The sequence below is a fragment of the Mandrillus leucophaeus genome, unplaced genomic scaffold (genome assembly GCF_000951045.1).
Source record: "Mandrillus leucophaeus isolate KB7577 unplaced genomic scaffold, Mleu.le_1.0 Scaffold125, whole genome shotgun sequence".
Lineage (NCBI taxonomy): Eukaryota > Metazoa > Chordata > Mammalia > Primates > Cercopithecidae > Mandrillus > Mandrillus leucophaeus.
This window is the reverse complement of record NW_012100876.1, coordinates 408,105-432,672: the sequence shown is the minus strand read 5'-3', so window position 1 is coordinate 432,672 and position 24,568 is coordinate 408,105. Positions and strand designations below refer to the sequence as shown.

At 52.8% G+C, this 24,568-nt stretch overlaps 1 protein-coding gene across 3 annotated transcripts in view; it reads right to left on the bottom strand.

Annotated features, from left to right (window-relative positions):
- The window catches only part of CNGB1 (cyclic nucleotide gated channel beta 1), a 97,863-nt gene extending 73,939 nt beyond the window's left edge, over nt 1–23,924 (bottom strand). The window contains exons 1-14 of one of the 3 annotated variants that reach the window (XM_011971810.1): nt 23,868–23,924; nt 19,975–20,141; nt 17,334–17,391; nt 16,975–17,047; nt 15,878–15,968; nt 15,746–15,776; nt 15,471–15,516; nt 13,755–13,830; nt 13,405–13,453; nt 12,810–12,987; nt 11,282–11,357; nt 10,159–10,195; nt 3,068–3,227; nt 2,045–2,131 (exon numbers count right to left, since the gene is read on the bottom strand). In XM_011971810.1, the coding sequence (XP_011827200.1) occupies nt 2,045–2,131; nt 3,068–3,227; nt 10,159–10,195; nt 11,282–11,357; nt 12,810–12,987; nt 13,405–13,453; nt 13,755–13,830; nt 15,471–15,516; nt 15,746–15,776; nt 15,878–15,968; nt 16,975–17,047; nt 17,334–17,391; nt 19,975–20,133 (1,121 nt within the window). In that variant the 5' untranslated portion in view covers nt 20,134–20,141; nt 23,868–23,924. Of the gene's footprint in view, nt 1–2,044; nt 2,132–3,067; nt 3,228–7,386; nt 8,081–10,158; nt 10,196–11,281; nt 11,358–12,809; nt 12,988–13,404; nt 13,454–13,754; nt 13,831–15,470; nt 15,517–15,745; nt 15,777–15,877; nt 15,969–16,974; nt 17,048–17,333; nt 17,392–19,974; nt 20,142–23,867 lie in introns of those variants that run through there. The other 2 variants (XM_011971812.1, XM_011971813.1) reach the window with 2 other exon arrangements.
- Nucleotides 23,925–24,568: the final 644 nt, after the last annotated feature.

The window sequence follows — 24,568 nt, the reverse complement described above, 5'->3', positions numbered from 1 at the left end:
AGCCTGGGTGTTAGGTGTGTAAGTTCAGCAAGGGAGCCACTTAGCTATGCACTCCACACAGAAGCATAGCTCCATAGAAGGCAGAGGGCAAACAAGCTGCTCTAATGAAACCAGGCAGCAGCTAAGTTCTTCACCTTGCTGGGACTGCAGGGTGGCTCAGAAGGCAGAATTAGGACAGGTCAGGAAGGGATAGAAGCCACAGGAAAGCAGGCTTAGTTTTGGTGTAAGAAATAATTTCACAAGTCAGAGGGGAATATGGATGTAATGGACAGCCTTTGAGAGGTTGTGAGCTCCCTGCCACTGGTGGTAAGCAAGTCGAGGCTGTGTGGCCTCCTGTCAAGGATGGAAAGAGTCTATATGAACTAAGGATGGACTAAAAGCAGATGACACTGAACAGGCCTCCAGCTCTGAAATCCTGTTTAACTATTTCCTGACTGGAACAAAAAGAGGCCATCAGCGGGGACGAGAACAACAGTGGCCATCAATGGGGCACTTACTCCAGGCCTGGTCCTACCACTTCCATCATCACCGCTGGCCCTGATGACCCCCTGCAGGAGGCTTGTATTATCCCCCATTTTACAGATGTGGAGACAGAGCTCTGAAATGACCACTGGCCCTGGTCATTTCACTAACAGAAGCAAAGTGGTATTGGTGTTTCGGATGCCAAAGCCTGTGCTCCTAACACTCACAGTGCTATCATGTCTCAGGCCGTGGCCAGAGAGACAGGTCAGGGAGAAAGGATGCGGGTCATGAGGTACCTACGGTGGGCAGAGAGACAGGGACATAATGCCAGGGGACTGGAGCAAGGACAGAGTAACTTACTATCACCTGGCCCACCATAACAGTCTCCTCATCATTCTCCCTGCCTCAATCTTTCTCCAACACAGCTGCCGGATCGTGCTAGTCTCCTGCTTATGAACCTTCAATGGCTCCCTATTGCCTTTGGAAAAACTAGTTCAAGGCTTTACAACCTGCTTTTGAGGCAGTTCTTCTTTCTTCTTCTTCTTTTTTTTTTCTTTTTTTTTTAATAGAGATGGGGTTTTGCTACATTGGCTAGGCTGGTCTTGAACTCCTGGGTTCAAGTGATCCACCCGCCTCGGCCTCCCAGAGTGCTGGGATTACAGGTGTGAGCCACCATGACTGGCCAACCTTCTTGAAACACTAACTTGGCTTCTAGGCCCCACACTCTTCTTGTCTCTTCCCTGCTCACGGGTGCCTCCTCCTCAGTCCTTTCTGGTTCCTCATCTCCCCAACCTCTGGTCTTGTCCATGAGCCTCTCCTCTATCCACACTTGCTTCCTGGGCATTTCCTTGAACCCCATAGCTTTCAATGCCACTCATATGCCCAGAATCCCAATGTCACATCTCCAGCCCCACCTCTCCCACTCCTAACTCCAGGCACAGGTGTCCAACTGCCTGCTCTTCCCCATGGGTATCCCCCTGTCCAGCCATTCTTCCACTCACCCTCCATAGTGTTTCCTGATCTCCGGTGTTTAACTTTTATTTTAACTGAACTCTTCTGTGTGTTTAGCGTTGAAATCTATGGATGTGGGTAGACGATCGACCATTACTGGGCAGTAGAGTAGAACCCAGGACAGCCCTAGAAGGCATCAAAGGCAACCAAGGTGGGTGGATATGGAGGGGAGGCAGCCTTGGCTTTGTGAATAATGGGAGAACTGGGAGTCCACTGCATATGCCCTTGCAGTCAACTAACATTTATTTGGTGCCCACTGTGTACCAGGCACCGTTCTAGGCTCTAGGGACATGGCAATGAAAGCAACAGATAAAAGTCCCAGCCCTCTTGGAGGCTGCATTCTAGTGTGTGTGGAGAGGGATGTGGAGTGGTGGGTAATATGATTCCCAGGTCATGATGAGCACAGCAGGGGAACCCCAGCTTCTCCCAGCCTCTCTGGTCAAAGCCCAGCCTCACATAGCACAGAACAAGAGAAAGGAGCTCCCATGAGCAGCAAAGAGTGCCCAGACCCCAGGAGCTCAGCCAACCCCAGCCCCAGGACCATTCCCAGCCAGGTGAGCAAACGACTTACTCAGTCACCTCCTCCTCCTCTTCCTCTTCCTCCTCTTCCTCTTCCTCCTCCTCATCTTCTTTCTCCTCTTCAATCCTGGACAGCTCTCTAAGTTGGGGTTAGAGGCAGGAGGTGAGTCCACCTGAAGCTGCCCCGCTGAGTCTACCTCTTGCCCCCATTTTCTGTAGGATGTCCCTTGACTTCTGAGCCCAGACCTGGACTTTCCAACCAAGGCTCAACCCGAGGAGCCCCACCTGAGCAACACTGGACTCTCTCTGGCAACAAACTCTCTCCTCTGCATGAGGGGACTGTCCCAGCCACTGTCCTGGTGGTGACCCTGGGTCAGCCTCTGATCCTCTCTGGGCCTCAGTTTCCCCATCTTAGCTATGTAAGTTACAGACTTCAGAACCCAAGACCTCCCGCTGTCACCAAGCATCTCTAGTAGGAACAAAGATTGCGACATCCCTATGGAAAATGACTTGGCGGTCACGACCACAAATCCACATTCTCACGACCAATGACCCACAATTCCCCTCTAGAAATCTCCTGCAGATGTATTCACACACGTGCAAAGACATGCATACAAGAGTGCCTGTTGCAGGATTGTTCATAATAACAAAAATTTGGAACCAACCTAAATGTCCATCAATAGTGAATAATAAATTATGGTACAGCCATATGATGGAATACTATGCAGCAGTGAAAAATGAAGATGCTCTCTATATCCTGAATGTGGAAAGACCTCAAGGTATGTCGTTGAATAAATATAGCAAGGTGCAGATAGGTATGTGTGCTATGCTACCTTCTGTACAGAAAGAAAAAAGGAGGGAGATGTTAGCTTGCATATGCCCAGACTGTCTCTAGAGAGGCACATAAGAACCTGGTAGCCATTGTACCCATGGGAGAAGGATGGCTGTATGAAGGCAGGGGGAAGCAGGTTTGGTTCCTGCTCTATGCCTTTTTATACCTTTGGGATAAGGTACTGCATGCTTGGTACCTTCTCAAACAATAACTAATCTTTTAGGGTCTTCTCAGACTCCCCACCTCGGCATCTTTTCCATGGCTTTGTTCTCGTCTTCATAAGCTGGAACCACCTCTGTACCCTGCGAGCTGGTACTGACATCCTGGTGGGCATCCTCCCAGTGCGGTTCAACCTCTTCTAGGACGAGGTCAGGCTCCACTTGCCCTCCAGGAAGGATGCTGACTGCAGGGAACACAGGAAGAGCCATTTATGGGATGTGCAAGGGAGTGGGCTTGGGCCTCCGAGTCCCAGGGACCCCGCAGGGAGCCCTGGCTGTGGCCAGCAGTGCCTCAGTGCTTAGTCAGGCAGTGGGGAAATGGCACTTTCCATTTTCAGCGTGACCAGATCGGTGTTCCGGTGATGGGCTGAAGCCTGTGCTCATTCACTCTGTCTCCATCATCTTCCCCTCTTTTCCTCTTGAGACAGAGCTTTGATTATGGTTGAACCTGTTTCTCACTGGGGCCTCCTTCTTAAAGGTTTGTGCAGAGGCAGAAGCAATGTTTCCAGTCACAGCATCACAGGGATGCTAAAAGGCCTAGGTTCAGGGTCCACCTGGCCATATCCAGGTGCAGGTAGCCTGGATTGTCCTGAGGGATGCAGAGAGAGCTTCCTGCTCTGTAGATGTCACCCCCTGGTGACAGCAAGCCCATATGCTCAGCATTTGCTTCTGAGAGTCCTTCCCTCCCTCCTGGTCTAGAGGCTCCACCCTCCAGGGAAACTCCACTGCTTCATGGGGGTGGTCCCGCCTTCAGATGGGAGTCTAATTTTCAACATTTCTTCACGTATCTTGGTCCTTGACAACAAAAACACCCTGGGCCTGTGAGCTTGGCAGATGCTCAAAGGGAGTGCAGAGCAGTCCATCAGGAACCTAAGCCTGTCCCCAGGCTGGTGTCAGCGACAAAGGACAACACCTGGACGCCAGGTGTCCCCCAAAAGCTCCAGGGATCTTGGTGGCCCTCAGCCAAACATAAATTAGTAATAGTGACTTTTTTGTGGTTGAGACAGGGTCTTGCCCTGTCGCTCAGGCTGGAGTGCATTCGTGCAATTATGGCTCACTGCAGCCTCGACCTCCTGGGCTTCAGCATTCCTCCCACCTCAGCCTTCTGAGTAACTGGGACTACAGGCATGCACCACCATACCCGGGTAGTAGTAACGATGACTTTAAATGGAAGCTGGCCTCAAGTCTTATCCTGAGACTTTGGCTGTTATTGTTCATAACGTTGCATAACAACAATAATAGTAAGAGCAGCTGCATTTTTGAGCATTTCCTATGTGCCAGGACCTGTGCTGAGTGATTTACGTGGAATAACTCGATTAGTCCTCACATCAACATTTCGAGGTTATAATTAGCATCCCCATTTTATTTGCCCTCTTTCGTATTTTTCTCCCCATTTTACAGATGAGCAAACTGAGACAGAGACAAATACCTTATCTTATGGGGTGCTTCCTATTGCCAGGCACATAGCTCCCCACTTCTAGGTACAGATATTATCCCTGTCTCACAGATGAGGTGCTGCCTGCCCTCTAGGGAAGCCCCAAGCTCATCCCGAACTAGCTGTTTCCAGGTTGCTTCTGGCTCCTCTGGCCCTGCAAATGCCACTGGGGTTTGGTCAGGGAGGCTCCTCCAAGTGTGACCCTGAATCCAGTGGTGGGACGCGTTGTCCAGGTCAGTCTATGCTGCTGTCCAGCAATGGTGCAGTGTCTCCACTCTAAGCAGCCCCTTGGGGTGCCAGTTCCTGCCTGGGCATAGCGGGGAACATGCAGGGAACAGAACATCTTGCCTGACAGCACGTGAGCTTTCACAGCAGCCCCAAAGGGCAGGAACGGCACTTTCCCCCTCTTAAAGAGAGCCAGCTCAGAGAGGCTGAGCGTCTTGTCCCAGGCTACACAGGAAGGTGGAGGCAGAGCCAGGTGCCCTGACTCCCGTTTTCCCAGTGCACTATCCCAGGTGACAAATGTGTCCCATGAGCGCCTCATGGCATCAGCGGCCACTCCTTAAGGGGTGCCGGCCTTAAGAATTGATGCCGTCCTTGCTTCCACACTGCCTTTCCTTTCCATTAACCTTTTCTTTTTAGGTCCTATTTAGTGCATGGGTGTTTTATAAGCATTTCTTTTTTTTTTTTTTTTGAGACAGAGTCTCGCTGTGACACCCAGGCTTGAGCGCAGTGGTGCAATCTCGGCTCACTGCAACCTCCACCTCCCGTTCAAGCGATTCTCATGCCTCAGCCTCCTGAGTAGCTGGGATTACGGGCTCTTGTAACCACATCTGGCCAATTTTTGTGTTTTTAGTAGAGACAGGGTTTCACCATATTGGCCAGACTGGTCTCGAACTCCTGACCTCAGGTGATCCACCCACGTTGACCTCCCAAAGTGCTGGGATTACAGGCAAGAGCCACTGTGCTCGGCCTCATTTCCTCCTTTCATCTCTGCAGCAGGCCTGCAAGACGTGTCCTATACTGTTTCCATTTTACAGCTAAAGATTCTGCAGCTCTGAGAGGAGGACAGTACCCAAGATTACCAATCTGGAAGGGGAGGGATGGGGTATGCTGCTACACAGCCCCCAGGGCAGGCCCCCAGGAGGCCTGGTGCAGGAGCTCCTGGCCCACCCCTGGAACTCTGACCACCCCTCTCTACAGGTGTCTGAGTCATAGCTCGCCCAGCTTCTCTGCGGCCCTACCGAGGTGTTCAGGAGCTATGAGTGCTACAGTTCCCATAGAAACTGCCACTCCACCCTGGCATGCCACCTCTTGGTCAGTGGCCTCTCTGCCCTCAGGGCCGTCAAATGAGGTTCTGACCCTGGCCGGTGAAAGTCAACAGTCTTGGTCGGACGCAGTGGCTCACGCCTGTAATCCCAGCACTTTGGGAGGCTGAGACGGGCAGATCATGAGGTCGAGAGATCAAGACCATCCTGGCCAACACGGTGAAACCCCTTCTCTACTAAAAATGCAAAAATTAGCCGGGCGTCGTGGCATGCGCCTGTAGTCCTAGCTACTCAGGAGGCTGAGGCAGGAGCATTGCTTGAACCCGGGAGGTGGAGGTTGCAGTGAGCCGAGATCGCACCACTGCACTCCAGCCTGGTGACAGAGCAAGACTCCATCTCAAAAAAAAAAAGAGAACGAAAGTCAACAGCTTCATGTGGGAAGGAGCACCTGCTTCCAGGATCAGCAGGCAGGAACCTGGGCACATGAATTCTAGGCTAAGGCACCCACCTGGACCCCTGGGTCTCTGTCAAAGCCTGAGCCCTAACTCCAAACCTCCACCCTTTCTGGCAGGCCTGGGTCATGATACCTCCTTCCTCTGCCTCTCCCTGGCCCAGGCTCACATCTCCTCCCACCTGGCCCCAAAGCACTAACCTCTCACTGGGTGTTTCTCAAAGTATGGTCCCAGCCTCTCCCCGTCATCAGAATCATCTGAGAAAGCAGGTGCTTCTCAATAAAGCAGATTCTTCCATAAACATTACTTGGTCATGAAAGAGGAGAGGAGAGGGGAGGGGAGGGGAGGAGAGGAAAGGGGAGGGGAGGGGAGGGAAAAAAAGGGGAAGAGAGGGGAGGGGAGGGGAGGGGAGGGAAAAAAACAGAACCAGATTCCCAGTTCCCAGTACTCTTGAATCACAAAGTCTGGGGTAAGACGTTCTTCATAGTTGGCCCCAGGTGCCTTGGAAGGGTCCCTGCTTTGATTGCTTTCCCTGTCTTCAAAGCTTGTTCAGCCTCAGAGTAATCTTTCTGAAGTTACTCCCCTGCTCAATCACCTTCAATGGCTCCCCATTGCCTACAGCCTAGTCTCCTAGAGTCAGGCTCCAACTTCTCTAGTTTTATCTTCTGCATTAAGGATGCTGGGCTCCACATTAGCTGAAGTCCCACTACTCTCCTGTATACCACACTTTATTTCCTCTACTGGGATTGCCCCACCTCATCACCAGTTTGAGATCTCAGGGATCTCGAATCCAAAGGCCTGCCCAGCCAGTGTGATGATGTATACAAATGAAGGGGCAGGTGCCACCTGCCTTCAGGTGCCAGCAGCTGCCCAGACTGTCCTCACAAGCACCGTGTGGGCCCATTACAGCCAGGTCTACCCAGTTTTCGAGAGAAGCCGGATTTTTTCATGTAAAGCTACCTGATTTTTAAATGTTGGCAATCAATTCTAATTTTTAAAATCACTCCATGGCCCAAACAGACACGTGTGGGCCAGCTGGGAGCCAGGACCCCCGGCTCAGGATCCCTGGCTAATTCCTCCCCTCCTGCAACTCAATACCCCAAGCCCAGGGCTATTCAGTCCACCCACTTTTAAAATCTAAACCCTTCTTTTAGCTTTATCCTAAGCAATAATATCATGCAATCACAGGTTTGATGTGCTCATTTACGCTCTTTTAATGTTAATGAAAACGTTTGTTGCTGCTCACTGGCGTCCCCAAGCCTTGGAAGGAGAGAGTGTGGCCAGGCCTAGGGAGAACCTCTTCTGGAAAAAACTGTATCTTGTCGAGGTGCTGACGGTGCCAGGTACCACACTGGGAGCTGTGCACGCGTCCTCTTAAAGAGATGCTCAATACTGAGTCATCCATCCATGGGGCTTTCTAATTTATTAATTAAAAAAAGGTTTTTTAGAGACAGGGTCTCAGTGTGTTGCCCACGGTGGTCTCGAACTTCCGGGCTCAAGCAATCCTCCTGCCTCAGCCTCCCAAAGTGCTGGGATTACAGGCGTGAGCCACCACGCCCGGCTATGGGGCTTTTCCACAGCCCTCTGGGGGTAAGTCCTGCTGTCTAGCCTAAATCTTGCAGGCTGCGCATGGCTGGCCTTCCCCTTGTTCTGGTCTGGGAGGCTCTGGGGCTGGTGCAGGTGACGCTGGCTCCCCTTGTCCTGCCTGGGAGTGTGTGGACAGGGAGGGGTTCGCTGTTCAAATAGGGTGGGGTGTCAGTGGCCACCTCCCCCCGGAAGGTCTTCTCTTCAGGGCATCCTTCTTTCCTTCCATCCGTGTGTCCATCTGAGCTCTCCCAGATTCCCTTCTCCCTTATTTCAGAGACCTCCAGCTCCCATCACCCCTGAAACAAAGGAGAAGACAGGGTGTGTGGCTGGGTGGACAGGCGGAAGGAGTGAGTGAGTGAGTGAGTGAGTGAGTGAGTGAGTGAGTGGATGAGTGAATGAATGGGGAGGGTAGGGGACAGATAACCCCCAGCCCCTCTGAGTCTCCCCATGACATGGGACGTGAGTGGAATAGTGTCTCCCAAAAAGATAATTCCTAGTCCTAACCCCATTACCTGTGAATGTGACCTTATTTGGAAATAGCTTCTTTGCAGGTGTGATTAAGTTAAGGATCTCAAAGTGAGATCATCCCGGATTTAGGGTGGGCCCTAAATCCAATGACTGATGTCCTTTTAAAAGAACGGAGAGGGAGGCTTGACACACACAGACACAGAGGTAAAGGCTGTGTAGAGACGGAGGCAGGGACTGGAGGACAGCCAGAAGCCAAGGTTCGGCAAGGACCACGAGTGGCCAGCAGGAGCAAGGAGAGCGGCACGGGCATGTCTCGCTCAGAGTCCCAGGAGGAGCCGACCCTGCCAAAGCCTTGACCCTGGACTTCTGGCTCCTGCACTGTGGGAGAATCAGTGTCTGTTGTTCTAAGCTGCCCAGTGTGTGCACATCTGTTATGGCAGCCCTAGAAAAGGAAACCAAGCCAGCTCCCCACCCTGTCCCCATGAGCCTGCCCACATGGCCACCCAGCATCCACCCATAACCCACATGCTCCAGACATTGCAGGGAGGCCCTGGCCACAGCTGGCGGAGAATCCCGCCTCCTTCCAGAGGGGAAGAGAAGAGGGTTCTGGTTCCTCAGATGCAGACCCTCTGGAGGCTCTCTGCCCCCAAGGAAATGTTTTTAGTTCCTTTAAGCGGAGGCTGCCAGGCCAGGTGGACTCGATTTGCTCTGTGACCTTGGGCAGGTGCTTTTGGTTCTCTGAACTCTGCCCCCTGCGTGCCCCAACAGCCATGAGGGTCTCTGCTCTGTTGCCCCAGGTTGGCCACGAGCTTTCATGAGAGACTGCGTATGCCCTGCTTTGAGACAGGCCAGCTCTCCTCATGTCATCGCCATGATTACCATCAACCCTAATGCCCCCCATGCCTCTCCATCAGACCTGAGCTCCACAGTGCACTGGCCAGTGTGTGCTACAGGCCACAGCGGCCACCCCCAGCTTCAGGGCACTCATGGAGACCACCATCGGCCTAGTGGGGCTGGGGCTGGACACAGCCTTGCAGACACAGGGCAGAACTCAGAGCCCTGGGACACCCTGAGGCCTGTGGTTGGAGGGCTTGTGTCCAGGATGGAACAGGGGACGCCACCACCCACAGCCCCTGAGCTCTGCTCACAACTAGAACCCATCACAGGCCTGGCACATAGTAGGCTATCCTTAACTATGTACTGAATGAATGGATGGATGGATGAATGAATGCCTGTTCACCGCATGCCTCTCTGGAGGCCATGAAGTGAAGAAAGAACAGATCCTGCCTCCAGCCCCTTCCTGGTCTCAGTCCTCTGTCCCTGATTCCTGGCTCGGGACTGGTCTCAGTCCTCTGTCCCCGATTCCTGGCTCGGGACTGGTCTCAGTCCTCTGTCCCCGATTCCTGGCTCAGGGCTGGGATAAAGGGCATCACATGCCTCCTCAACCCAGCCGCAGGTGACAGGGACCCCTCCAGCTCAAGGGAGCTGGAGGCTGTGGGGCCTGATTCCTCCAGTGAGACCCCACCCCTCTCCATTCAGCTTGGCCAAACCCATTTGCCCAGCTGCCAGGGGATGGGGGCTCTCTGGGCATTACCAGCAGGAAGGAGAGCTCATCTGACTTAGCCCCGAGACTGTTTGCTCTGGAGAGAAGCTGGACACCAGGCTCCCGGGGCCTCCAGCCACCATCTGGCTCTGGGCCAGGCTCTGGCTACCTGGCCAGGCTGAACAGAGGTAGGGCCTGCAGAGCACAGCGCTCTCTCAGCTCCAGCTCAGGAGACCCTAACTGCCCCCTGTGTGAGTCCAGGTCTGGCCAGGGACAGCCCCCTTGCCCACATACAGTCAGACCCAAGGACACCAAGCAACCCTTCCTAATATGCACATGGGGACCCAGTAATGTGTCACTTACTGGTCTGCACATCACATATCCCAGGGGAGTCAGGCTCCTGCATGGAGAGAGAAAAAAGGGAAAATCCTGCCATGGCCTCTTCACTAGCCTCCCCGTTTCGGCCACCCCTTCCAGCACATGACCTTGACCCACGTCTCCAGGCCTTAGTTGTCCCATGGGATAGAGAAGACAGTCCCTCTGTGCCCAGGGCCAGTGAAGGATTTGAGGTGGGGGGAGGGGGCTTTGAGAGCTCGAGCCTTGGCTCAAGTGAATCAAGGTGGGGGCGACCCCAGACAGCCACAGCAGCAGCACCTGCTCAGAAGAGCCAGGCCGAGCCCTTCAGTGACACAAAGACCCAGGACCTGGCCAGGCCTTCCTGTCTCTGGGGCCTAGACAGCTTTGTTTACAGAACTCTTTACCTCCATTTTCACAGCCCTGGGTATGAAAATGCAGGTAAAGAGTTCTGTAAACAACTGATCATTGGTCAGCTGGGACAACTGAGGTTCTGAGAGGGGCCAGGGCCGAGGCCACACAGCCAGGAGAGAGATTAGGCTTCCCACTTCCCAGTTCCAGGTGCTTCTATAAAGACGTTCAATTGCACCCAAGAAAAAAGGGCCAGGTTCCTGGTTCATGAGGAAGGAGAGGAACGGGTGATGGGGTGCATGAGTGCTCTCCCTGGCCACTCATGTTGGAGCCCTAGGCTATCAGGAGTGCACATAGGGCCTGCCGGCTCCTGTGAGCCTTACTTCTTCCCAGAATCTGGGTATCTCCGGACCTTTGCAAATGCTTGGAGGCCACCTCCACTGGGAAGCCTTCCTTGATGCTCCCAGGAGGCTCCATTTTTGTGCCCCATGTCCTCTCTGCTCCCCCATGGAAGGACCTCCCCCACTGACTGTGAACCCCTGGCAGGAGGGGCTGGGCCACCACATCTCAGGCCTGTGGCCACTGTGCCTCAGAGCGGGTGGAATGAGCGTGGGCCATGCAGACAGGAAGGCTGGGGGAGCTGGGCTCCTACCCAGGGTCCCTTCTTCCTGCTGTGCCTTCACACCCCAGGGACACAGGCCAACCATCCTGCTCCTTACCCGAGTTCCCAAGACCCCTCCCACCACCACCAAGGCCCCCACTTCATGCGCCCAGCACTGACCTGTTCCCCTATCTTCCCATGTAGCACTGGCTGCGGCAAAGCCATCTCCAGCCTGTGCAGGACCCACGCCACCAGCCTGCGGGTGGAAGAGAGTGTGCTGTGTCCAGGTGGGAAGGGTCGTGGGGAAACTGAGGCCAAAGTCAACTCATTCACAAGGCAGAAAACAAGCCTGCCAAAAGGCAGAGCCTGCCAGGAGCCAGAGCCCAGGTTTCCAGCCTGAAAACCATTTCCCCCGCCCTCCACCCTCCCTAAGTGAGCTTCTGGCTACTGTTCAGGCCCCAGCAGGTAGCTCAGGCTCCCCCAACCCTCCCACCCATCCCCGGAAGGGAGTGCATTTTGGGCATCTCACACATGGAAAGTGGCAACACCTGTCCTGATTTCCTTTCCTCCTTCCTTCCTTCCCTTCTCTTTTTCTTCCTTCTTTCTTTCTTGACTTGGTAGCCCAGGCTGGTGTGATCATAGCTCACTCCCGTCTCAGCCTCCTGAGCAGCTGGGACTACAGGCACATGCCATCATGCCCAGCTGTTTTTTGTTTTGTTTTGTTTTGTGTTTTAATTTTTTGTAGAGATGGAGTCTTGCTATGTTGCCCAGGCTGGTCTCAAACTCCTGCTCCCACAGCTTCCCAAAGTACTCGGATTACAGGCATGAGCCACTGCACCCAGCCTGTATCCCATTTTAAATACATGTATCCTCTGGCCCAGGAACTCCATTTCCACTGATTTATCCTCCAGATTTACTTGTGCGTGAACCCAGTGATGCATGCACGGGCTATTGATTGTGGCAAAAGAGTGAAAACAAATGTAAATGTCCACTGAGTGGTGAAATAAAAACTGGTGCATCCATTTAATGCAGCTGTCACAGAAAGGATGCAGTAAGACCTGTGTGGATAAAACCGCCTCTAAGACACATTTTTCAAGTTGAGAAAAAAAAAGAAGCAAGCCAGCCAGACGGGGTGGCTCATGCCTGTAATCTCAGCACTTTGGGAGGCCGAGGTGGTCAGACTGCTTGAGGTCCGGAGTTCTAGACCAGCCTGGCCAACACAGTGAAACCCCCATCTCTACTAAAAATACAAAAGTTAGCCGGGCGTGGTGGCCTGCACCTGTGATCCCAGCTACTCAGGAGGCTGAGGCAGGAGAATCGCTTGAACCTGGGAGGCAGAAGTTGCAGTGAGCCGAGATTGTGCCACTGCATTCCAGCCTGGGAGACAGAGCAAGACTCTGTCTCAAAAAAAAAAGTAAAGTGCAGAAGAGTAGGTATAGTTTGCTCCTGTCAGGTGTGTGTTGAAGAAAAAAGAAAAAAAAAAAAAAAAAAAAAAAAAAAAAAAAAAAAAACACGTACCCAAAGCTTGAAAGCTTGGACATGCATAGAAACGTGGGAAAGGGCACGAAGCTGATGTGGCTGCCTTGGGAAGGGGTCTGCACACATCCAGTAGAATTTTCTTCCAGGTTTCCTGGAGGTTAGGTGTTGGGCAGGGACTAGGTACTCATCCTGCTCCCTGGTGGGAGGCGCAGCATTGAGGGTGGCTCACCTGGCAGTGTCCCTGGGTGGTGGCAGGGAGGAGGCCTGGGCCTGGGAGCTAGGCTGGGGCTCTGGAGCTGGCACCTCCTTGGGTTCCTCCTTGGGCTGCAGGGGGATGGCAGTGGGCAGGGGGGCGCTCTCCCGGGCCTGCAGCTTGGGCCCTGTTTCCTGGGGGCGTCCTGGAGGCACTAAACAGCGGGGAAAGCAGGAGCTAGAGACGCCGTCCCTTGAGGGCTTCCTTCAACCCCTCAAGGGCACAGGGGCCAGATTCAAGGCACTAACAGGACTGAATGGGGAGCCCTTTGGGACCACTTCACCCATTCCTATCCTCAAACAGACCAGACAGACAAGACAACTGAGGCCCAGGGAGGGGAAAGGACTTATCCAAGACCCACACGTCTCTTCCAGGACTCTGGCTTCCCAGTCTGGACTGGGGAGGGGATTCTGGTGTCCCCTACAGCAGCCTGCTCCTGGCAAGCCCTGAACCCCATCCTAGTCTGGGTGGGGGCTAAGGGCCTCCGGGGGATTCTCCAGGGCCCAGTTGACCCCTGAGCCCAGCCCGTGACCATCCCAGGCAGCCCCCTCCTGAGCTCCCCTCCCCGTACCTGGGTCCGAGGCAGCACCTGTAGCAACTGCAGGCTCATCTCTCCAGACCTGGGTGACAAACAGGGCACAAGGTCATGGGCCATAGCAAGCTCTGTGCACTTCCCCAACCCCCACTACCAGCTGTGCACTGGCCCAAGGCTGGTGAGTGGGGGACTTGGGGGGTCTCTCCTTCTGAATCCCCGCCACCTCTCGCAGTCACTCCTCCCCATCAAGGACTCTCCAAGGGGGGCATCGCCCTCTCCTGAGTTCCAGGGGGGTGGGGACAGCCTGCTGGAGGAGGCAGGCCCTCCTGGGGCCCCAGAAACCCCCCCATATACTCAACTCCCTGCCCCTCCCTTCCTTGGCTCACCTCGGAGGATCTGGGGGGCTGAGGAAGCACTCTCTCCAGATTCTGCTCCAGCCACAGGAGCAGCCGTGACCCGGGCCTGCAGAGGGGCCAGTGGTCAGCAGAGCGCCCTGAGGGAACAGGTCAGTGCACTACCTAACAGCCCACCGCGGGGCCAGCCCCCGACCAGCCCTTCCGTGGCCTCCACCACTGCTCTGCATAGTGGTGGCCTTGTCCTGGAAACTCTCAAAGAGCCCCAAGGCGGTGGGGAAATCCTGCCAGACTCCAATTCTGAGCCAGGGCTGGACCAGGCTCTGGAACCACAGCCATGGCTTCCTGAGGCATCAGAGGAGAGGCAAGAGCCGCTTGAGGACCTGAGTGCAGCCCTGGGGGCTCCCTGTGCTGGAACAGACAGGGCTGGCTGGCTGCACGGGAGTGTGACCTGTGCCATCACACAAGGCCTTAGACTTAGAAGGACCTGGTTTTGGTTTCATACTCTGCTGTCACAGTCTGAAAACATTTTTAAAAAAATTTTAAGGGGCCTGCATTTGCATTTGCCTGGGGCCCCGCAAATTAATTATGTGGCTGGTCCTAAGGTCAAGCATTGGATCCTAAATCCATCTGGCCTCTGGGAAGCCCCACTCTCTTCAGGGAGGCACCATGTTCCCAGGACAACCGGTTCCCCCAAGTATGGCCCAAAAGAAGGCTGGTGAGTCCTCTAGGTGCCCTCATCCTAAATCGCTTTCATGGTCTCAGGAATCAGCAGCGCACGTCTCAGAAGGAAGTAGGGGACCAAAAGACACAGAGAGCAAGCTGCAGCAAGGAATGAATGAATGAATGAATGAAGTGTGTGATTATATACAAGTATGTTCATTCATGCATGCATTTGTCCTATGTGTGCTGAGTCCTCACTCTGGTAGGTGCTGTGCCGGGCACCAAGGGTTCAGTAGTGACCAGGACAAAAGCCCCTGCCCTCAAGGAGCCAGCAGTCTAATGAATGAATGAGTGAAGGAATGAATGAATGGGGTGAATGGGGTGAATGGAGATGAATGCATGTCTCTGGATTTCTAGCAGAAATTACAAACTGGGAGCTTCAAGCTTACTTTGGAAGTCTACAGTGTCCTGAAAACTTCTTGATTAAAATTTGAGGGTTTTACATAAAAAGCTAGATTTCTAGCTTCTCTTGAAAACCTGGAGGACCTGGCCACACAGGGCCTAAACACCTGCAAGGAAGAGGCAGTTGAAACTGAGCAGGGCCCCTTCTCGGAGCTCCCTGGCTCCCCTCTTTGCCAGAGTCCCCCCGCCAGCCTGCCACCCTTACTGATGGGGCAGCCACCCCTCCCTGAGTCAGCTCTGAGAGGTCAGACACTGAGGCCAGCCTGGGCACCCTGATGTCCCCCACAGTGAGCCAAGCCCTGCTTCCAGGCTCCACACGGAGCCTATTTACATGAAGCCCACCTGTGAGGAGCTCATCCCTGCCCCTCCCCATTCTCAGAGGGTGGCCCCACCCAGGGGCCTCTCAGTCATCCCTGGGTGCACCCAGGGACCTTCTGCCACAAACTATGAGCAGCACACGGTCCACTGTCCCCATTCTATGGCTGGAAACAGGCATAGAGGAGACGGGAGGTACATCCAAGGTCATACCCTGAGGTGGTAACAGACCCTGCTCCTGAACCCAAGGCCCTGTTACTCCTACCACATACATACAGATGACAGTGACACTCAGGGACAGGGACTCACCTCATGTATTGGGCCTTGAGGGCCTCATTGGGTTCATCTGTGCACCCTGCAGGGTCAGAAAATACAGAAAGGCAGTCAGTAGCAGACCTGCCCCAGCCCCCTGGGCAGCCTGGAGTGGGCACCGAAAGCCCAACTCAATCCCAGGCTCGAACTCAGGGTCGATCAGATGAGAAGATCTGGCCTGGGCAGAGGCTCCCAAGGGGCAGGGCCCATCCCAGCAACCCCTCAGCCCCTCAGCCCCGCCGCTGAAAAGCTATCCTGCCCCTTGGTCTTACCTGTGTCCCCAGTGCTGCCGTGCCCCAGGATCTGCCAGGGACAGACAGATAGACATGGGCGGGGAGCCCAAGGGCAGCCTCCCCACAGCCCCTCTCCGACCCAGCCCCTTCAGCCTCCAGCCCCAGCAGTACCTGAGCCGGGTCCTCCGTGACGCTATGGACAGGCTGTGGGATCACCTTCTCCACGCCCTTCATGAGCCAGGTCAGCACCCTGCGGCTGGGACTGCGATGGACAGAGACACCAGCCTGCCGCCAACTTCCCCTAGCTCAATGAGGCCCTCGAGGCCCAAGACACTAGGTGAGTCCCCGTCCCTGAGTGTCACTGTCATCTGTATGTGTGTGGTGTGGTTATTGGAAAGTACCTACATGTACCACTGGCCCAAGGCAAGTCCAGTGTCCGAAAGAACTTGGCTTGAATCCTAAACCACTGTCTCCCCACTGGGAGATTCAGACCCATCTCCTCCCCAAGAAACTCCATGTGCTTCTCTGGAAAATGGGGGATGCTGCTGCTTCGTGAGGCCGGGCAGACCGGGTGCCATTCGGAGTCCACCCCCATGGATGCTTAGGACAGAGCAGCTGACTTTCTTCTCCTCCTGCCTCCCACTGTCCTGCTCTGAGCACACATCATGCTCCCAAAGGGCCAAGGTTTGCTGCCGGTGTAATGCTGTGGCAGAGGCTGAGCAGCCTAAATGTGAAGGTCACAGCCTCCCTGCCTGAGGCCAGCCCAGCCCCAGCCATGCTCAGGAACCAACTGGGAGATTCCATGCAAAAGCCTGGATTTCTGGCTTCTCTGGGAAAAGCAGAAGTTCTGACCCCATTGGGCCTGCATCTCACCCGAGCACTGAGAAACGTCCGGCCCCCTGTACAGGGGCGCTCACTAGGCAGCTCTGACCCACTGTTTCTTTTGGTCACATTGCCCTGCCCTCAAGGAGCCAGCAGTCTAATGAATGAATGAGTGAAGGAATGAATGAATGGGGTGAATGGAGATGAATGCATGACTCTGGATTTCCAGCAGAAATTACAAACTGGGAGCTTCAGGCTTACTTTGGGAGAGCCCACCCTCCACCTGAAGCTCACTTCAGCCAATTCCCAGGATGTCCCAGGGCTTTCCCCAGAATGACAGCAGAGCTGAGGGCAGTACTCATCCACCCCCCATCCCTAGGGCTCCCTAGCTGGGAGGGGAGTCGAGGGCAGGTTGGCCCTGAAGAGAGGGGAGGGTGGTAAAGTACCTGTTCATTTCAGAACTCTCAGCGCCCTGGGCCTGGAGGGATATGGCGGAAGTAAGGGCAGCCTCCTTGGTCTCTGGAAAAGAATCTCTCATCCTTCAGATCTAGGGCCTCAGAGAGGCCCATTTCTACCCTGCTTGGGGAGATCAAGTCAGGGAAGCAGAGAGAGCCCCCAAGGGGTCAGAAAGCCAGGCTCCAGCTCAGATCAACTGAAGTCTCCGGGAGCCCACCCTTAGCTTCTCTGAGCCTCAGTTTCCTTATCTACGAAATGGGTCTGCCAACCTCGTGGGCTCTGCGAGCCTCCAGGGGGAGAATGCCAGCCCCCCTGCCCTGCCAGCCTGGGCTTCTGCACTCTCACTCACCCTGAGGACTTGGGTCCGCCACAGCCACTTCCTCCTCCTTGAGTGACTCTTCGGGGGGCTAGAGGGTTCGAACACGGCCAGGTAAGCCCTAGGTGAGACCAGCCTGGTTTGGACAGGGGTAGCCCCTGATTCTCCCTCAAGGGATCCCTGCCCCACAAAAGACCCAAACAGCTCTTTCCTCAGCATCGTCTCTGTAAATCCTGGTGGCCTTACCTTCCACCTGGGATACTCCCTTCCTCCTAGCCCCAGGGACCCCTCATCTGGGGCTGGGGGCCCTCACAGCCCCCAAGGTCCAAGGTGGCCTCCCAGCCTCCCAGGCCTACAATATCCCCAGGAGGCTGCCCCACTTTAGTGGCCTGAGAGGGGAGAGGACCATTTAGAGATAGTTATGAAGTCTTGAGGCAGGCTGAGGGGGAGAGGGAGATGGGAGGAGTCCACGCCCCTCATCCCCCATCAGGGCGCTCCCTCTCCTTCTGGCCCAAACTTTCCATTCCTCCCTAGTAGCCAGCTGGAGTTTGGCCTCTGCTATCTGCCTTTCACCTGCCTCTGCAGCCACACCTCCTGCTATGACATGCACATATGTGTATGTACAAACAAACATACATGCACACACATACACAGACACACAAATGTGTGCATACTCACTCTCATTCACATACATACATAAACAGACATACAATATGAGCGTATGTACACATACATATGCATACATACAGTGACACACAAATACCAACATGCATATATACACACATGTGCAGACACAAAAATAAGTGCATGTGCACACATGTACAGGCAAAAACATATGTACATATACATGTGTATGTACATATGCATACATGCCCCAACACACATATATGTGCATACAGTCATATGCAAACGTGCATACAGTCATATGCACACATGCATGCATACAGATACACACATGCATATGCCTGCTGGTGTAGAGACACACAACATGCACATATGCATAGGTACATTGCATATGATTACAAGTGCAGAAATATGTGTATACACACATATGCTTAGTCACACACTTGCATATTTGCAAATACACACAAGTATGTGCATATGGATATGCACATACACACAGATTTCTGCATCTAAACATACATGAACATCCATGCACAGACACAAACTGTGTATATATACACATGTGGAGACAACTATGTGTATATACACATACACATGACACAGTCACAGACACACAAACATGCATACACATAGAAATACATGAGTACACTCACATACTCAGAAATATGTACACATACACACTAGCATGTCACACAAACACATGGAACCACAGACATACTAATACATGTGCACATAAACATATGTGCAAACACATACACATGCATTCATGTACATATATGCTCACATACATTGTCATGCACACCCAATTTGCAAATACATATGTGCAGACACAGACATACCAAGAGCACACTACACATATATGACATATACGTGTATATACATGCAACATATACACATGCATACACACACGCTATACCTGTTTCCTAAACACACCCTGCCCTTCTCTAGTAACAGCCTTTCCTCTGCCAGGAATGCCCAGCATCTCCATCTCCCTGGGTTAAAATTCTGCTCCATCCTCTGCGTCTAAAAAGCTCTCCCCCATCAGCCGCCAATCTCCAAAGTGAAGATGACTCTCCCTCTTCTGAGCTCCCACTGTTTGATCTGACACACTTTTCTGGCTCCCCAAGAAGGGGAGAGCTGAGGCCAATGTTGGGGCTCACCACGTCCCCTCCTCCCCACCTGTGTCTCTTGGCAGAATGAACTGGCTGGGCTCTTGTCTGCTGACCCCCCGGGGCAATGCCTATTCATCTTTATGCTTTCAGCACTGACCACAGGGCCTGGCATCAATTAGAAGCTCAATCACATCTGTCGAATTGAGCTGCTGAATTAGTTGCCATCCACCTCCTGAATGGATGGGTTGCAGAGGAAAAGTTCTGGAGAAATACTCCACAGTGTGGCCCATGGATCCATGCCAGTCTGCAAATTGTTAATGGTCCATGATGATTAAACAGTTTGCACCAGAATGTTTATCAATGCACTGCTTCCTTCATTGAGAAAGTCTTGGTACAAAATAAATAGCAACTAAACTAATCAGTGTACTTAGCTACAGAGTAGATTTACATTCTGGTACAAACTGCTTAACCATCATGGACTAGTAATAAACAGTTCATGGACTGGCTCCTGTGAGTAGCTCTGTTCTGAACTCCAGAGGTTAGCAAAATACAGCCTGTGGGCCAAATCTAGGCTATTGCACGTTTTTATAAATAAAATTGTATTGGAACCCAGCTATGCTCATTCATTCATGCACTACCTATAACTGTTTTCACACTATAATCGCAGAATTGAGTAATTAACAGAGATAGCATCACCCACAAAGCCTAAAATATTTACTATCTAGCCTTTTACAGAAAATGTTAGTCTTGGGCCAGCCCTATCCACTGTCTGAACCTGAGTTTTCTCATTTGAACAAGTGTGGGACCCTGTGACCCCCACTTTTCCTTCTGATGCTAACCTTTTCCGCTGTAGAAGGTCCCTGGAGAGCAGGTGGCCCAAACTGGGAAGACCCTGAGCAGCGAGGCCGGCCTGCCCCTCCTCCCCCTCCCCCTCTCACCATGGACTCGGACTCTGTCTCAGCCTCCTCAGGGTTTGGCTCTGGTTCCACCTCCGCCTCCAGCTCTGGCTCTGGTTCCACTTTCTCTTCCTCCTGCATCTTGGTCTTCCGAGGGGTTCCTGGGGGCTGAGGCAGCACCCTCTGGACCCAGCCCAACATCCTGACACCTGTAGGAGACAGTGTCCTTAGCCCTCCCTGGAGCACTCACAGTTGCTCCCGCCACTTATGGACCACTCTTGTGAGTTGTACATTTCCTTTTCCTTCATCAACTTTAAAAATATTTCGACTGCGTGCGGTGGCTCACACCTGTAATCCCAGCAATGTGGGAGGCTGAGGTGGACCGATTGCTTGAACCCAGGAGTTTGAGATCAGCCTGGGCAAGATAGCGAGACCCTCGTCTCTACAAAATATTTTTTAAATTAGCCAGGTGTAGTGGCTCACTCCTGTAGTCCCAGCTACTCAGGAGGCTGAGGTGAGAGGATCATTTGAGCCTAGGAGGTCGAGGCAGCAGTGAGTCATAATGCACCACAGTACTCCAGCCTGCGCAACAGAGTGAGACCCTGTCTCAAAAAATATATAATATATATACACACATATATATTTGATATACATATACACATATATGTTACATATATACACAGATATATGTGTGCATACATATTTCTGCAATTTTATCTCTAGGTATTTACCTTATAGAATTACTCAAGGCCATAAATATATGTGTACAAAGAAGCTGGTTGTTATAGCAAAAATGAAAAACACCCAAATATTCATCAAGAGGCGATTGGTTATTGGAAAGTACTTACATGTACCTAAATGTTCATCTGTAAGAGAGGCATGTATTAAGTAAGTTACACTATATCCAATAATGGACTATTACGGGGTTATTAAAAAGAAAGAAGCAGTCTAACCGAGCTAGCAAGAAGATGTGCCTGCTCTGAAGTCAAGTCATGAGCAGATCACTTAATGTCTCTGTGCCTCAGTTTGCTTGTCGGTAAAATAGGGATATTAATAGTAACTACCTCATGGGTTAATTGTGAGGATAAAATGAATTGATAAGTGTAACATACTTAGGCCAAGCGCAGTGGCTCACGCCTATAATCCCAGCACTTTGGGAGGCCGAAGTGGGCAGATCACTTGTGGCCAGGAGTTCTAGACCAGCTTAGCCAACATGGGGAAGCCCCATGTCTACTAAAAATACAAAAATTAGTTGGGCATGATGGCGGGCACCTGTAATTCCAGCTACTCAGTAGGCGGAGGCACAAGAATCACTTGAACCCAGGAGGTGGAGGTTGCAGTGAGCCAAGATCGTGCCACTGCACTCCAGCCCGGGTGACAGAGTGAGATCCTGTCTCAATAATAATAATAATAATAAGTGGAACATACTCAGAACAGTGATTGGCACATGCCAAGGGCTTAATAAATGTTGGCTATGACTATTACATGGTATCAAATGAAAACATTAATTGTGTAATATGCATGTACTGCATAATCTCATTATAAGTAAAAATATTCATTATGAGTAATACATGAGTGGAAAATCTGTTTTAAGATAAAATTAACCTATGTTCATCATTTAAAAAATTTTTAAGATAAAATGGGCTGGGTGCAGTGGCTTATGCCTGTGATCCCAGCACTTTGGCAGGCCAAGATGGGAGGATCACTTGAGCTCAGGAGTTCAAGACCACCGTGGGCAACATAGCAAGACCCTATCTCTATTAAAAAAAAAAATCTTGCTGTGGTGGTGTGCACCTGTAGTCCCAGCTATTCAGGAGGCTGAGGCAGGGGGTCGAGGCTTCAGTGACCATGCCACTGCACTTCTGCCTGGGTGACAAAGCAAGATCCTGTCTCAAAAAAAAAAAGAAAAAAAAAAGTGGGCCTGGCATGGTGGCTTACTCCTGTAATCCCAGAACTTTGGGAGGCCAAGGCAGGCAGATCACCTGAGGTCAGGAGTTTGAGACCAGCCTAGTCAACATGGTGAAACTCAGTCTCCACTAAAAATACAAAAATTAGCTGGGTACAGTGGTGCGTGCCTGTAATCCCAGCTACTCCGGAGGCTGAGGCAGGAGAATCGCTTGAACCCGGGAGGTAGAGGTTGCAGTGAGCAGAGATTGCGCCACTGCACTGCAGCCTGGGTGACAGAGTAAGACTCCTCCAAAAAAAGAAGAAGGTTGGGCGTGGTGACACACACCTGTAATCCCAGCACTTTAGGAGACTGAGGCAGGCAGATGGCTTGAGCTCAGGAGTTCAAGACCAGCCTGGGCAACATGATGAAATCCTATCTCTACCAAAAATACAAAAAGTTAGCCCAGCATGGTGGCACGTGCCTGTAGTACCAGTTACTCAGGAGGCTGAGGCACGAGAATCACTGGAGCCCAAAAACTGGAGGTTGCAGTCAGCCAAGATCTCGCCATTGCACTCCAGCCTGGCCGACAGAGTGAGACCCTGTCTCAAAAATAAAATAAAATGCTTATAGTGCTATATTTTAAAAAAGGAAAGAAAAAGATAAAATGCCAGGTAAGCCTTTTTTCATGGTTTACTGTGTTATTTCCGTCCTACCTTATACAGGTTGTTTCTGGTTGATTTCTCTTTGAGGAATGGGGAGCCCCAGCCCTTATGACTGAACCCTTGCCGGATGGCCTGGCCAGTGGGCAGTGTGTAGGTCAGTGTGTGCTAACTCCTAGCCCTAGACGTGCTCTTGTCCCACATGAGTGTGCCCCACCCCTCTCCCAGCCATGGGCAACCCAGGCTTTGGCAGAGTGTCTGTATGCCCCTTTCTGCCAGGGGCCCTGGCCCCAGCTGAAGAGGGCAGCCTAGGCCCAGGATCCTTACCCCCAAGCCTAGCTCCCCAGAGCCCGCGTCTATGCTGCCTGCCCTCTACTTACAGCCCTGACCTCTGTTCCTGCTCTGGCATCAGCAGCGCAGCCTCTCCCATGAGAGGCCATGGTGGGAACAGAGCTCTAAGTGTCAGATCCCTGGCTGAGCCTCCCAAAAAGTGAACTTGGGGCAGACATGACCCCTCCGGTCTTCCATTTCCCTGAAGATGGGGGCGCAGACACAATGTTTTCCCAAGTCTGGACTGCCAGAGCTCACACGTTGGGATGGCAGATTTCACTGACCCCAGCCAGCCACAGGCAGCCCCGAGAGCCAGGGCTGAGCTAAGTGCATTCTACTCACGATCATACTCATCCTCACTCTCACCACTACGCCCCGCCCCTGCACTCAGTAAAATAAGAATTTTCATTATGCAGCACAGAAAGGTCAACAGAATCGCCTGAAGCAGCACAGCCAGCAGTGGCCAAGCTGAGTTTACACTCAGGTCTGCCTGATTCCAGCTGCCCCACATCTATTCCCAGGTGGTTGTGGCGTTTGCCGAGTGTTGGCCTCCTCTGCAGGCCAGGCCTGTAGACCCTTCCCAGAAGGCAGCAATTCTGGCTTGCATTTCTAAACCTTCTGGAAATGACTAAGGAAGCCTCCCTGATCCCCCATTTTTCTTTTTCCTCCTAAATGAGAATTTTTACAGGTCCCTCCCATCTTTCTCCCGTGTCCCTGCTGACCACACTTTGATGAGGGAGGCTCAGGAGGGAAGGGGGCCCACGAGTGGCAGCTTGGGGAGCTATGGTGTTGCACCACCAGTATTTCCAGAATCTTCTGGAGAGCTGGTGAAAATACAGATTCCTAGGTCCCTCAAGCCCTCCTGGGGGACCTAGGAATTTGCATTGCACAAGCTGTCCTGAAAATTCCGCTGCACGCTAAAGTCTGAGCTCCACCAGAGAGAGGGAAGCCGCAGGTTTCCCACCATGCCAGTTTGGTCCTGCCTAAATGCCTTTCTAGAGGGAGAACATGGGGATCCCCTCGGGGTCCCACTGAGCCTCCCCCTCATTCTGAGTTACCTGCTCAGATGCCAACCGCCAGCCAGGAATTGCCTTCTCGCTGCCACTAGTAGCTGGCCCCTCAGACACAAGGAAGATTAATTGGCAGTAGCTGGGCCGTGTGCAAAGGATTAGCAGGAGCTGAATGGGGGCAGGGGAGAAAAGAGGCTATTGATGCCCAGGAAACCAGCAGCACCCCCCAACTCCCAGGACCCAGCAAGGATGTGGGCCCCAGGGAAGGGCCCTTGCATGGCCCAGGTTTGGAGCACCATGGGTTGCCAGGGAACTGGCCCGGGTTACCAGGGGCCTGGCTTCCCACACACCTTGGCCAAGACAGGGAGTGGCTGATGGGAGAATAACAGCTTGGAGTTCCCAGGTGATACCTGGAGACTCTTCAAGGTGGCAGGGGCTTGTCAGCTCCCACTCAGCCGTGGCAAGAGGCGTATCCCAACTCTCCAGTCCCCAGGCCAGGACGCAGGCAGATTCTTTCTGGCTCCCCTGCCTTGGGCTCTGCCAGAAAGGCTGTGTCCCAGGGCTAGGCCTTGAGGATGAATCCAAGGCCTGGCAGATGACTGAGGCATCTGACCTGCACTGTGAACTGAGGCTGGACACTAGAAGGGATACAGAGATCTAGGAGGAGAGGGCACAAGGGGACAGGGCCCAAGGAAGAGGGGCGCAGTGTGGTGGCTCTGAGGGATATTTGGCAAAGGGGCAGGACTTGA